This window comes from Stigmatopora nigra, chromosome 1 (genome assembly GCF_051989575.1).
Source record: "Stigmatopora nigra isolate UIUO_SnigA chromosome 1, RoL_Snig_1.1, whole genome shotgun sequence".
NCBI lineage: Eukaryota > Metazoa > Chordata > Actinopteri > Syngnathiformes > Syngnathidae > Stigmatopora > Stigmatopora nigra.
Window position 1 is genome coordinate 4,321,859 of NC_135508.1, and position 14,953 is coordinate 4,336,811.

Genomic DNA, 14,953 nt, shown 5'->3' on the forward strand with positions numbered 1-14,953 from the left:
CAAGATGTCTATCACTGTCATGGAGAACTATTTATTTATTGTCCGATTTGAACTGCACCAGTTGCATGGTAGCAAATGTGAAATGGATTTTTATGTTATTTATCACTTTCACATCAATATGTGATACGATTTTGTCAAAATGACTAAACCAGTGGTGTCAAACATACGGCCCGCGGGCCGGATCCGGCCCGTCTGGTGGTTTGGTACGGCCCGGGGAAGAAAGCTGCATTGTATAAAAAAATATGAATTTTCTTTAAAATTTGTAGTTCTTGTATTATCCGCAGTGTCTTAGTACGTGCATACAACATGAATTGACATTTATTTATGTTCTTATGTTATTCTTTTGTTCATAATATATTGTTTATAATGTAAAAGGAAAATTCTGTTAATAAACATTTTGATAATTTACTAATTATTTGCACTAATTATTAGTATTAGGGACTAATACAAAGGAAAAAAAGTAGGCTTATTGTTAGTTCGATGTAATTTTGCAATGAGTTTACTGGTCCGGCCCACTTGATCTCAAATTAAGTTGTATTCGGCCCGCAGACCAAAGGGAGTTTGATACCCCTGGACTAAACCAACAACAACAGACTGACATTTTTGCCTACTCCAGAATGAATTAAGACGTGTAGCTATCGAACTGAAGTATCTCATTAAATGATTGTAGATATTTGCCTTGTCAGCCCATTGAATCTGCATACATTAAAAGCTTGGATCTATGTAGCCTCATCTTGGCCACTGTCTCCTTAATGCTTATTCAACCGAGGCCATTTTTCTCCCCGTCATCCAAAATCCCAGTGGCAGCTTTTTCCTCAATGATTTAATGTAGACAATTCTCCAATAGTTCCCCACAGAAGTTGATTTTATGGTCCAAGGGCTCTATCGCAAGGGTGTCAGACTCGGGTTGGTTCGCGGGCCGCTTTATCGTCAACTTGATTTCACGTGGGCCGGACCATTTTAGATATAATATTTTTGTTTTTTATAAATGGATTAAAAAAATCCCTGAATATTAGTTTTTTTTTTAGATCTAAAACAATGTTTATTTGTGCTTTTTTATATATTTTTTTTAGATTTTACGAAAAGATTTTTGAACTAAAATCACAGAAAAAAATGATTAAAAAATATTCCGTATTTTTTTAATTTTTATAAATGGATTAAAAGAACTGGATTAAAAGCCCTGCATATTCAGTTTTTTATATATCTAAAACAATGTTTATTTTAGCTTTTTTCACCTATTCTTAGGTTTAACAAAATTATTTTTGAACTAAAAACACAAAAAAATGAAAAAAAACTTTTCATTTTTTTAATTTTTATAAATGGATTAAATGAACTGGATTGAAAGCCCTGAATATTCAGTTTTTTATAGATGTTTATTTTACCTTTTTTTCATGTATTTTTAGATTTTACAAAATGATTTTTGAACTAAAAACAAAAATGATTAAAAATTACAATTATTGATTTAAAAGGCGGAAAATCAGGAAATATAATAAACATCTATAATCTTCATTTTAATTTCATCCCTAAAACAGAAAGTCAGCACTCACAATTTACTTTCCCGGGCCACAAAAAATGATGCAGTGGGCCAGATTTGGCCCCCGAGCCACCACTTTGACACTTGTCCCTGGCCCGTAGTCAACTAGGATAGGCTCCAGCACCCCCCACAACCCTAATCAGGATAAAAGCAGGTTCAAAAAATAAGATAAGATGGTATTGGATATCTTTCTCCATCCAATTCATTATGGTTGTCATTCCATTAATGCCATGTCATCAGATGCTGTCATACCTGCACGATGTAACATGTCAAATAAATGAAATGACTGGTCTTTCTTCAAGGGGTAGCGAAAAAAGCTGGTCTGTGCATTTGTTTTTGTGTGTGTATTCCTGTCAAAACTGTTGAAATTTACAAGATACACTTCATGCGACAAATTCCAGGCAGGTTTGCACAGCATCAAAGCTGCTGTCGCCGTACCTCATCATAATCAACATCATCCCATTCTCATTTTGTATTGTCAAGAAACCTGTTATTGTGTTACTTAAACCAGAGGCAGATTTAATTATCCTTTGATTATACAAAGCTCATGAATTAAAACAGCAGATAATATAACCTGTCGCATATTCTACCAGTTATTTCACCATCCTGTCAGACTCAATTTAGCGTCTTTGGTTGGAAATTAGTCATGTGTCAAATTGGCAATGACATGAAAATGAATTTGAACATATTCACTAATGCCACTGAAACAGTCTGTTGATGCTGTAGCCACGGTTACAACTCAAAACAAAAATGTTTAGTCTTTTTGAGTATTGTATTTGTTAGTATATGTACCTCTGTGTGTAATGTACTGTCAAATGTAAGTATTTTACGATCATTATGGTCCAGACGATCATGGGCAATCTATGGCCCGCGGGCCACATCCGGCCCCGCTAGGTCTTTTAATCCGGCCCGCCGATGTTGTCCAAATAATGTTTTTTTTTTTAAATTATTTTTTCCCCAAGATGGCGCCGTCACGCAGAAACCAGTGGCAGTAGCTCCATCCACTGTCTTTTGTTTTTCGGGTTTTACAGCCCCTCTATCTTTTTTTAAATTACATTTTAATATTTCTTAATACATTCCTTTTTACTTTACTTTGTACTTTATACTTTACTGATGAGTAATGAATATGTTAATACTTTAGTCCTTTTTTTCTGTTTATGTTTCATATGTACTGTTAACGGATGCACTTTTTTATATGTATCGTATCTTGTGCTGACTCGGCCCATCTGTCAAATTTTTAAAGTCAATATGGCACCCTGGCCCAAAAGTTTGCCCACCCCTGTGCTACCTGCACTCTCTCTATCTGCCTATCTACTGTATACAGTGTTCCCTCGCTACTTCGCGGTTCAGCTACCGCGGACTCAGAGCTTTGCAGATTTTTTGGGGGAAAAAAAATACAAATATTACATTGAAACAACATATTTTACAGTTTTTTTTGTTATAACATGAATTCCACTCTCTCTACACGTATTCTATATGGTGTACTGTATACAAGGGGTTAAAAAAATAAAAAAAATTAAAAATTAAAAAATATATATATTATTATTATTTTTTGAATTAAATTTAAATTAAGCATTTTTGAAGGGGAATCCCTACTTCGCTGAAATTCACTTATCGCGGGTGGTCCCGGTCCCCATTAACCGCGATAACCGAGGGAACACTGTACATCTAGTATTCTTTCCACCAACAGAGCATTTATTGTGCAAGTGGCATGTCTAGGGCTTGCTGCTCTGGGAAATGAGATTTATTTTTGCTTCCAAGAATCCCAAAATTAGTTTGGAAGGCAACACTTTTGCTATTAGGCTCCTTTCTTGTTAGACTATGTTCCAGATATAATAGGCAGCTCGACACCCTCTATATATTGGAAGGTAGAATTCAAATCGATACAATGGGTCTGAAGGGAACTCATTTTAAAATATTTTCCTATTTCGATGTCTCTTTGATGGAGTCTTTAATTAGCGTTGCACAAGGTTTTCAACTCTCACATACTGAGCATGTCTCTCACACATTTAACGACAATCGCACACCGCCAAACAAATGACTACAAAATAAAAGCAAATACAATGTTTTGAATTTGAAAAGCCAAAGAGATGTGTAATTAATTATATGTAGGGTATTTTCAAAGACTTGTTGATGGAGAATATTAAACTGGGTGGTTTGATACAATCCGGATTTATCTTGACAAACAAATTGATAATTTTAGAGGAAATGTTTGAATTAGCAGTAACATTAACAAGTCTACACTTGACTTGACTTCTGTTTTTACATTGTATTATAAATCCGGTATTGCCATGTCATTCAGTGTTAACATTTAACCATATTTTTAATATTTTTGGGGAAAAAACTATATATATTTTATTTGGATTACGTCGCCCGGACGGATTAAAAGGCCTAGCAGGATTTTACAAAATATTTTTTCACTAAAAACATAGAAAAAATAATTTAAAAATTACAATTAGTGAATTAAAAGGGGACAAATCAGGGTATATAATTTAGTTTTTTTATAGATCTTAAACAATGCTTATTTTAGCTTTTTATATATTTTTTAGATTTCACAAAATTATTTTTTAACTAAAAACCCAGAAAAAAATGATTAAAAAATACCATTATTGATTTAAAAGGGGAAAAAACGAAATTTAATATACATCTATACTATTCATTTTAATTTGATCCTAAAACAGAAAGTCGGCACTCTTGATTTACTTTCTCGGGCCACACAAAATGATGCGGCGGGCCAGATTTGGCCCCCGGGCCGCCACTTTGACACCGGTGGTTTACAGTATGAACCACAACATTCAGATCACATACTGCAAAACCACATTGCACACTCTTATTTTCCAAGCACAAAAATAGCCGCTTTTATATGATTATAGAAAGTGCATTGTAGGCCAGTTATGGGAGTATTATTTTTAAGAAGAGAATAATTGATCAGAAAGTCATGAATTTGTAATGCAAAGTTTGAAACGGTACTTTTGTGCATGGACTGGCAATGCTTGTAGGATGTTTCAAGGATGTCAAACTCAGTTTTAGGTGCATGTTACCCACCCATAAGATTTAGTCCAAATATAAATGGAATCTATCTAGGAGCAGCCAATTCATTTTTTCAATTTTAATTGTATTTACCGTATTTTCACGACTATAAGGCGCACTTAAAAGTCTTAAATTTTCTCCAAAATAAACAGTGCGCCTTATATATGGAAAAAACAGAAAACCAAAAACGAAAAACCATCACTGTCGGATATTAAAAGAACACAAAAGCCTGAACTGATACAATACTGTTAAATATGCAGATGCCATCTTAGTTTACAAAATCTTCCATCATATAGCTCCTCCCCCCCTGCAAGATTTTATCCCAAAAAATCCAAAACATCAACAATGGCTGGCTCTAGAGGTGACTGTGTAGTGAGTACTTCATACCTGGAAGTCAATAGCAATTACCCTATTTTCACGACTATAAGGCGCACTTAAAAGTCTTACATTTTCTTTAAAATACACCTTATACTACAGTGCGCCTTATATACGCCTTATATATATACGTCTTATAATGCGATGCGCCCTATAGTCGTGAAAATAAAAATAAGCTGCATTGTACTACACTTTTTATTATTATTTTTAATTTATTATTTTGCAAATGCAAACAATTGTAAAGATATTATAACATGATTAAATAAATAAATACATGAGATAAACATACCCCCCCCCCCCCCATCAAAAAATAAAATAAAAACTGCATTGAAAATGGTTGCAATACAATTTTAAATGAATAACAATTCTTTATCTGGCTGGTCAAGTTTTATCTCCCTAAATAGCAGCTATTCTCAATTTCTCGCTTTTCTTGCAAAACACTGCTGCAATAATGAGAGGCCATACAATTTAAGACTTTACTTCTTCTTATTTTTCTTTACTTCTTAAGATAAACCTTAGATGAAGTAAGAAATAAAACCCGCTATAAAAGGAGGTTGTGAAAAGGACAAACGGTGGCGTCCATTAGGAAAATAGTGGGAAAAGAGCATCAAAGTGGAGATATAAATAACCTAAAGAGGATGATCCAGAGTGTGACAGGAAGACGTAGACACGAGTGGGATGCCACTAATAAAAAATGCTGAGGGATCATCAAAGTATTTGATTGAAACTTCTCATCTACTGCTTTAGAGGAGAGGAAATATTACACAATGAAAGAAACCAGCATATTTACACTTTACTATGACTCACTGGTCTGCCTCTCGTTGATAACGAATTTGGTCGCCAGGCGCCATGCTGTCAAACCGCCACACCATAATAAGTCTGTAGGTTACGCTGTTGTTGCCATGGTGACTCCCTTGGTGATATGCAAAGAATAGAACCTTCATTCTTTAATGAGAGGAGAATGCACGATTAAACCAAGGATGGGCTAAAACATGGGAGTATTTTGTACATATGTGCACATATACATGGAAACAACTTGATGATTCTTTAAAAGTTTGGTCTTCTGATTTTATTTGTGTACCAATAAAAAATATATTGGAACTGTTAAGGTCAGACCACAAAACTTTTCTATATATATATATGTGTATGTATATATGCATATATATGCATATATATATATATATATATATATATATATATATATATATATATATATATATATATATATATATATATATATATATATATATATATATATATATATATATATATATATATATATATATATATATATATATATATATATATATATATATATATATATATATATATATATATATATATATATATATATATATATATATATATATATATATATATATATATATATATTTAGATTTTACAAAATGATTTTTGAACTAAAAAAATGAAAAAATGGATTCAAAATTAAAAGAACTGGATTAAAACCCCTGAATATTCTGTTTTTTATAGATCTAAAACAATGTTTATTTTAGCTTTTTTAAATATATTTGTAGATTTTACAAAATGATTTTTGAACTAAAAACATTAAAAAAATAATTAAAAATCCAATTATTGATTTAAATATATATATATATATATATTTATATATTTATATATATATATATATATATATATATATATATATATATATATATATATATATATATATTTATATATTTATATATATATTTATATATTTTTATATATATATATATATATATATATATATATATATATATATATATATATATATATATATATATATATATATATATATATATATATATATATATATATATATATATATATATATATATATATATATATATATATATATATATATATATATATATATATATATATATATATATATATATATATATATATATATATATATATATATATATATATATATATATATATATATATATATATATATATATATATATATATATATATATATATATATATATATATATATATATATATATATATATATATATATATATATATATATATATATATATATATATATATATATATATATATATATATATATATATATATATATATATATTAATTTACTTATTTCATGAATTTTCATAGGGTACTGAATGTGTGCTTTATTGTGGAAGGTTAATGATGTCCTGAGGGACCAATGTATATGGTTCCCTATTCTCTTTGTGTGGTTTTTGGGAGGTTTTATGCATTCTTGGTTAAGTGCTTATTATAATGTTTTGAATTTGTTCCCCCTGTTTGGGCTGTAGCTGCACGTCTTTCTGGCTGGTGAGCACAAAATATAGTACGTGTGTAAGATAAGTCTTACATGCCTTTAAGATGCATTTATCTGAGTCAGCTAATGGAAACCTAGAAATCATACAAATAGATGTACAGTACTCTGTGGGTTAGGCTTTTTTTATGCCTATTATAGCTCATCACCTTAAGTGCATCTCTTTGCAATTATGTTCCTCTCAGGCCACTCAACTCCCTCACGAGAGATTAACAAGCAAAAGCTTTTCTGAGTTGAGGAAAGACATTTTCTTCAATCCTCAACCAACCCCCAGTCTGAACACATTAGAACGAATGTGTTTTTCATCTAACATTATGTAGAATACTGTAATATTTTCACTAGTAAATGAATAGGTTTGCAGTAATTACACTCACAGTGAGCGACATATTTATTAGTGCTGAATTCTTCACAGTTTGAGCAACAGCTTGCTGGCCGAGCCAATCCGTCTGCATGACTGAGCAATCTTCCTCGCTGTCCCAAAGTGGCTCACTTTTTCACATTTCAACAGTCACAACTCCCTGAGTGCTAATAGGCTGCTAATCTGCAACACGATTTAGGATTCACTCCCCTCCTTACAGTACAACCTTTCTATCTACTTCTTCGATTTTCTGACCTTGCATATCCTTAACATTGTTGCAAGATTGCAGCATTGAGTTAGCCCTATTTTTCCATCCTTTTTAATTACTGACATTGCAGTATACTGGAGAACCTTCATGTTTTCCTATTTTTCTTATTATCTAACAATAAAGTATCATGATTAGTGCATGATATAATTTGATTAACAAAGTTTAACGAATGTTTCCCATTGAAATGAACTAAAAACAAATTAATTGGTTCCAAACCTCTGAAAAAACACCAAAAACAGGATATTGGATTGGAAAAAAACGTTTTATTTCTTCTAAATCTATTAAGAAAGTAACATATAACTTGCTAACTAACTTTCCATGACGACGCATTCGTAGCGGAACAAACTAATTTAAATTAACTTGGATTAATATATACAGACACACTCAAACATATATTTAATGTAACTTCACACAAAACTGAATTACGATTTATTTATTTATTTTACCTTTGTTCTATGGGTTGACTCCACCCGGACATTCAGCCGTAGTCTTCAAAACGAACGCATCAAGAGTTGTTTGTTTTTGCCTTCCCTTCAAAATATTTTGAAAATGACGCTCACAAATGTCCTCACAATACGATAAAGTGCGACCACTTGCCAGCTTTTTTGGTGCCTCTTTTCTACAAAATCAGAAAACTCTTGCCATTTCACTAGCATGTCTCTGATATCCTTTGTATTCTTGCTACGAGTTTCCGCAACAGCTACAAATATTCACTCTCCTGGAGCTCGATTAAATCCTGTGTCATCAGTTCTTCGTGGTGCTCGGCGATTAACTAACTAACGATTGTTAACTAACCTCCAGCCCCAAGGAATTTTCAAGTGACACGATATCATCCATGACAACGAGCAAGCTTTGTGACACGGGAAAATGCAAAATCCGCCCAGTGCTCGTAGATATCTGTTATACATGAAAAAGATATGGCAAAAAGTACATGTGCGCTACAATGATAAACAGCCTCTCATTTCATGGTCACCTGGCTTTCTCACATCTCGAATTTTTTCTTGTTTCTAGAGATAATTATTTTAGTTCGAAATTTTCCTCCTATGTCGAGGTACCACTGTACTTGTTAGCTTCTGCTATCAGCTTACTACAGTGCTTCTCAAATAGTGGGGCGCCCTCCCCTGGGGGGGCGTGGTGCGATACCTGGGGGGGCGCGTGTAACCCTGGGGAACAGGATTTTATTCGGCCGTACTAGTATAAAGTGTAATTGCGCATCTACTACAGTAGCTGGCAGTGGCGCTCTCATTTATTTTTAATTTCAGGCATTGATGCACTTAAAATCTTTTCTGTTGCAGACTTAAAACAAGATTTAATAAAGTTATTCTTTGTAAGTTTGACTATATTTCTTTCTTTTTTTCCTTTTATTTAATGTTAATAAGGATAAAATGGTGTACTTATAACAATTTTATAAAATGATTTTATTTATAGTCACGGTGGGAAGTGGGGGGGGGGGCGAATAGTTTTCTTCTTGCTAGGGGGGGCCTAACAGAAAATAATTGAGAAGCACTGGCTTACAAGGTCTGCATACTATACACTGTATATGAGGAAAAACGTGGGAGTCAGCTGTTGCATATTTCCATGATGCACCACTTTCTCACTCTGAATGTTTCTTTGTTATTTTTTTTTAACTACCCACATTGTTCATTTTACTGCAGATGGCAAGGTCTATGCAATGGGAGGCATGGGGGCGGACATCAAACCCCAAGCCCTGGTGAGAGTATATGAGCCAGAAAAAGACCAATGGCAGCCGTTGACCTCCATGCCTACACCGCGGTACGGAGCCACGCCCTTCGTAAAAGGAAACAAAATCTACATCATGGGTAGGAAATTCTGTTTTGTCGATGAGTTGAAACTAAATGCATGTTGTTATTATTTAAACCCACTCTTCAAATATGATTTAATCACTTTTGTACTTATTACTAATACTACTATTAAGTAATATGGTTTCAATAATGGGAACAATGCCAACAAGAAGAGACTGCCCACCCACAATCGTGACCGGACATTTGGTCGCTGGTCTGCACCACAATCGTGACTGGACGTTTGGTTGTCGGTCTTTTGGTCGCCAGACTATTGGTCCCTTTTGGTCGCCGGACTTTTGGTCACCGGACTTTTGGTCGCCAGGCAAATGTACTGATATTAAACAGTACTTAGATATTAAACTCTCTCTTTTAGATATTAAACTCTCTCTTTTAGATATTAAACTCTCTCTTAGATATTAAACTCTCTCTTTTAGATATTAAACTCTCTCTTAGATTTTAAACTCTCTCTTGTAGATATTAAACTCTCTCTCTTAGATATTAAACTCTCTCTCATGAATTTAACTTTGAGAGCTGGTTCCAACAGTAAACTCTCTGTCACCATTTGACCGGCGACCAAAAGACCGGCGACTAAAAGACCGGCGACCAAGAGACCGGCGACCAAAAGGGACCAAGAGACCGGCGACCAAAAGGCACCAAAAGACCGGCGACCAAAAGGCACCAAAAGACCGGCGAGCAAAAGAGTGGCGACCAAAAGACCGGCGACCAAAAGAGCGGCGACCAAAAGACCGGCGACCAAAACACCGGCGACCAAAACACCGGCGACCAAAAGACCGGCCGACCAAAAGACCATGGACCAAAAGACCGGCGACAAACGTCCAAGTACCACCAACAATCACCTAGGAAACTAGACAGCAAAAAGGGGCAACAGCTTGTTTGTTTTATTTCTCTTCTCCATCACAACCCACTGCTGTCACCATAAGTGAAAGTGGGTATGCAAAACTAAGCTATATAGTGAGAGTTTCGCCTCAGGGCTCTATCTACCATATATTCTCAATTCTTTGTTTGTCAGTTTTTGAGCGCTGTTCTCCAAAAGATTTTCTCCATTAATCCCTATTTAAATTTATAGAATAGAAAGCGCAATTGAATCTCATACATTGGTGTAAGTGGGTGTGGAGATTGATGGAACTGCGCTTATGTCAGCAATCACGCTTAAAATTGTCTACTGCCATGACAGACCTCTGAAGAGCCGAACAGCCCCTGACACAGCGCAGCAATCTGAACGCTCTAGTGGAACAGCTTTGTCAGGATAGAATTTTTCAACCAAAACGATTTAGTGGAGTGGGAGAAAGATGACACAAAGGGCTTTTTTTTTTATTCATGTACTATATATCTCATCTCACCTTATTTTCTGAACTGCGTTATCCTTATTATGGTACAATATATAAAAAAGCAGGAATTGCATAGTATCAAATCTGATAGGACTATTACCAGTACACTTGTAATTTTATGCTTTTGCACTTTTGACTGTAATCCATCCGACTCACTTCATAACTGTTTCATTATTTGGAATCTGATTTAGTAACTGTGGCAGACGATTTCTACTCTATTCTTTGTATCAACACCTTGTCCTGTAGATTTTTACATTATTGCACTTTTTTCTGTGAAATCCCTGCTCCCTTTTTTGTTTGTTTTATGTCAATATTAAATTAATCTTAAGGGAAAAAATCTGTGGGGGCAAATTGTTCTAAAAGATCTACCCTTGTATTTAGAACACATGGTCCTTGTCATCTAAGTAGTATTTGGCACAGAAAATTAAGGACAGGAATTTCAATACCTTTGCATTTAAGGGAATAAATGATCAAAATCATCTTTCAAAAGTGTAGAGATGTGAGATAATATGTCCATGAAAGAACATAATTTAATTTGCTGTCTGTTTATGCAGTCAAAAACATTCCCAGATACCTTTTAGCCAATTTTTTTTCACATTTTCTGGCTCTTTGCGGGACTTCAGACATTGGCAACTTTACCAGTACTTGCCTTTTCTGTGTTATTGCGGTTTTTGCAATAATGAGTTTGGTTTTTGATGAACTAAATAAGACTTTAGTAATAAATAATAAATAAAGAAATGATAAAATAAAAGCAATGAATCCAAAATGTTGTCAGGCTGATACAAATGTTACTTCCATCAACCAAAATAAGATTGACAAAACACCCCAACATATGTAAACACATCATTCTATTTAGATTAGATAACTTTATTCATCCCGTACTCGGGGAAATTCACTGTCACAGTAGCAAATGGTTAAGAAAAAAGACACTGGAAAAGACATTTTAGAAAAAAATGAATAGGTTATAAAAAAACAAATAGGTAATAAATAAGTAAATAAATATATAATAAGTAAATAAATTGGATTGGATAACTTTATTCATCCCGTATTCGGGAAATTTTGTTGTCACAGTAGCATGATGGTGAGGATGCAAGTAAAAGCATTTTGAGACATAAATAGATAGGTAATAAGTAAGTTTATAAATAAATACATGAATAAAAATGTGTACATACACATATATACATTCATACACATAGATGTACATGTATGCATACAGTAAGTCTTAACACTCAAATAAGGGTGCAGCAGTCTATTGCTGAAAGAGCTTTGGAGGGACTCCACAGACTCATGCAGGGGGTGTGAGGTGCTGTCTATGATGGACATCATCCTGGTCAGCATCCTCCGCTCTCCCACTTCCTCCACAAAGTCCAAAGGACAGCCCAGAAGAGAGCTGGCCCTCCTGACCAGCTTAATCAGCCTGTTCCTGTCCCTCTCCTTGCTCCCACATCCCCAACAGCCCACTGCATAAAAGACTGTAGATCCCACCACAGTGTCATAGAAAGTCTTCAGCAGTGTCCTGCACACTCCAAAGGACCGTATCTATGTTTGTGGACCAGTCTAGTTTGTTGTTGAGGTGAACACCCAGGTACTTAAAATTCTCCACGATTTCCGATAGACAAATTTATCCTAAATCTTTCTCATCTCATTGCCCAGCAGGCTTTTGAACCATGTGTTTATGTGTTGAAGAGAACTAAATGAATTCCTTCCTTGAGATTCCCAGGTGGTCGTCAAGGAAAGATGCCAGTGACTGCGCTGGAGGCGTTCGACCTGGAAACCAAGAGTTGGACACGTTACCCCTGTATTCCAAGCCGCAGGGCTTTTTCCTGCTGTGCAGCTAATGAGCGGAGCTTCTTTAGCCTGGGGGGGCTCCAGCAACCGGGCCCACACAACTTCTATTCCAGACCTCACTTTGTTAGCACCATGGAGGAGTACGATCTGGATCAAGGTAAATAAAGTGCCTGTTATTTTTCATTAGAAAGAAGTACCGTATTTTCACGACGATAAAGCGCACTTAAAAGTCTTAAATTTTCTCCAAAATAGACAGTGCGCCTTATAATCGAGTGCGCCTTATATATATATGGAAAAAAAACAGAAAACCAAAAATGAAAAACCACCGCTGTCGGATATTAAAAAAACACAAACGCCTGAACTGAAACAATACTGTTAAATATGCAGATGCCATCTTAGTTTTCAAAATCTTCCATCATATAGCTCCTCCCCCACTGCAAGATTTTATACCAAAAAAATCCAAAACATCAACAATGGCTGGCTCTTGAGGTGACTGTGTAGTGAGTGCTTCATGCCTGGAAGTCAATAGCAATTACCGTATTTTCACGATTATAAGGCACACTTAAAAGTCTTAGATTTTCTCCAAAATAGACAGTGCGCCTTATAATACAGTGCGCCTTATAATCCAGTGCGCCTTATAATCCAGTGCGCCTTATAATCCAGTGCGCCTTATAATCCAGTGCGCCTTATAATACAGTGCGCCTTATATATGGAAAAATGTCATTCATTGAGGGTGCGCCTTATAATGCGGTGTGCCTTATAGTCGTGAAAATACAGTAGAAGAGATTTGCTTTCTGCTAGCTTTTCTTGAGTACTTCTGCAGGATAATACATCTCTTTCTCTTTGTGTCATATCTCAGTCTGTAATTATGTCATTTGGAGTCCTAATGATCACTTTGACTTCTTAACGCAAGAATTAAGACATGCTGGCTGAGGTTTTTCGTTCTTTACTGCAGAAAACTGAATTAAAATCCAGGATCATTTCACTGTGGCGACCTCTGAGGGGATGAGCCGAAATGTCGGTCACAGTTAGAAAACAGCCACATGATTTTTCTGCTAACTCCTAAAGACAAGCTGGTCCAAACAACCTTAAAATTGTTTTGAAATTCAAATAATGGATCATTTGTAGTCATTGGCAAAAGTTATTTAAAATTAGAGTGAGACAAATGAGTATTTGAGGGAATTTTTCTTTGCTATTAATGTGTTTTCTTCAGTAATGATCATAGAATAGACCAGGGGTGGGGAACCTATGGCTCTGGAGCCACATGTGGCTCTTTTGATGAGTGCATATGGCTCTTTGCTAACCTGTGAGCTAAAATATGGAAACCGCTAGTGACAGAATTGAGGTACTACATCTAGAACTGCTTTAATCTTCATTTTTTTTCGCTGTAGACTCTTCTGGAACGCATTCTCTCATTGACTGGCAACAGCATAAGAATATTTATAAAAAATAGTCATTTTTTCCACTTTAAAAGTGGTGAAATTACAAAAGAAAGTTAAAAAGACACTCTTTACATGTATGTATTTTGTCTTTTAAATTCGTAGTATGACTCACAAGGAATAACATTGGAAATATTAATTGTTTGTGGCTCTTTTCGTCAAAAAGGTTCCCGACCCCTTGAATAGACCAAAAAAAAAATGTGTGTAAAACTGGAAAGTCTTCAGCTTTATTGGTTAGTGCAGTATAATTTGACAATAATTAGAAATGAAAGGATTCATGTGAGAGTAGCACTAAAAAATTGGTTTACTGGCACATTTAGCCCAATTCAGGCTTACATATTATCTATAAATTATCTATCCTCATTGACTTTCTATGGTTGAAAATGAGTCCTCTTCTCCTTGATTTCTTGAACATTTTAGAAATGCCTATCAAAAATATTATCACCAAATAGTCGGTGTGAATTTTCCACATTTATATCAGTGTGAAGTAAAATGAAAAAGAAGTTATGTTACAAATATGTACACATATAATATTGATCAGCTCAGCTTTATTGCTCATATCATTTTCTATTAGTTTAGCCTCAGTGGGGCTTTGACTAGGCAAGGCAGCATCATGATTTCCATGAATTGGTCCCTAATCAGTCACTGTGTCACAACACAAACTTTATTGCCAATGCATAATTTAGAGCGAGTGTCAAA

The 14,953-nt window shown here is 34.5% G+C and overlaps 1 protein-coding gene across 1 annotated transcript in view; it reads left to right on the top strand.

The window, feature by feature from the left end:
• Positions 1–14,953, top strand: part of klhdc8b (kelch domain containing 8B) — a 58,977-nt gene that overhangs the window by 22,021 nt on the left and 22,003 nt on the right. The window contains exons 2-3 of the mRNA XM_077719984.1: positions 9,532–9,696; positions 12,748–12,972. Of these exons, the coding sequence (XP_077576110.1) occupies positions 9,532–9,696; positions 12,748–12,972 (390 nt within the window). The remainder of the gene's footprint in view (positions 1–9,531; positions 9,697–12,747; positions 12,973–14,953) is intronic.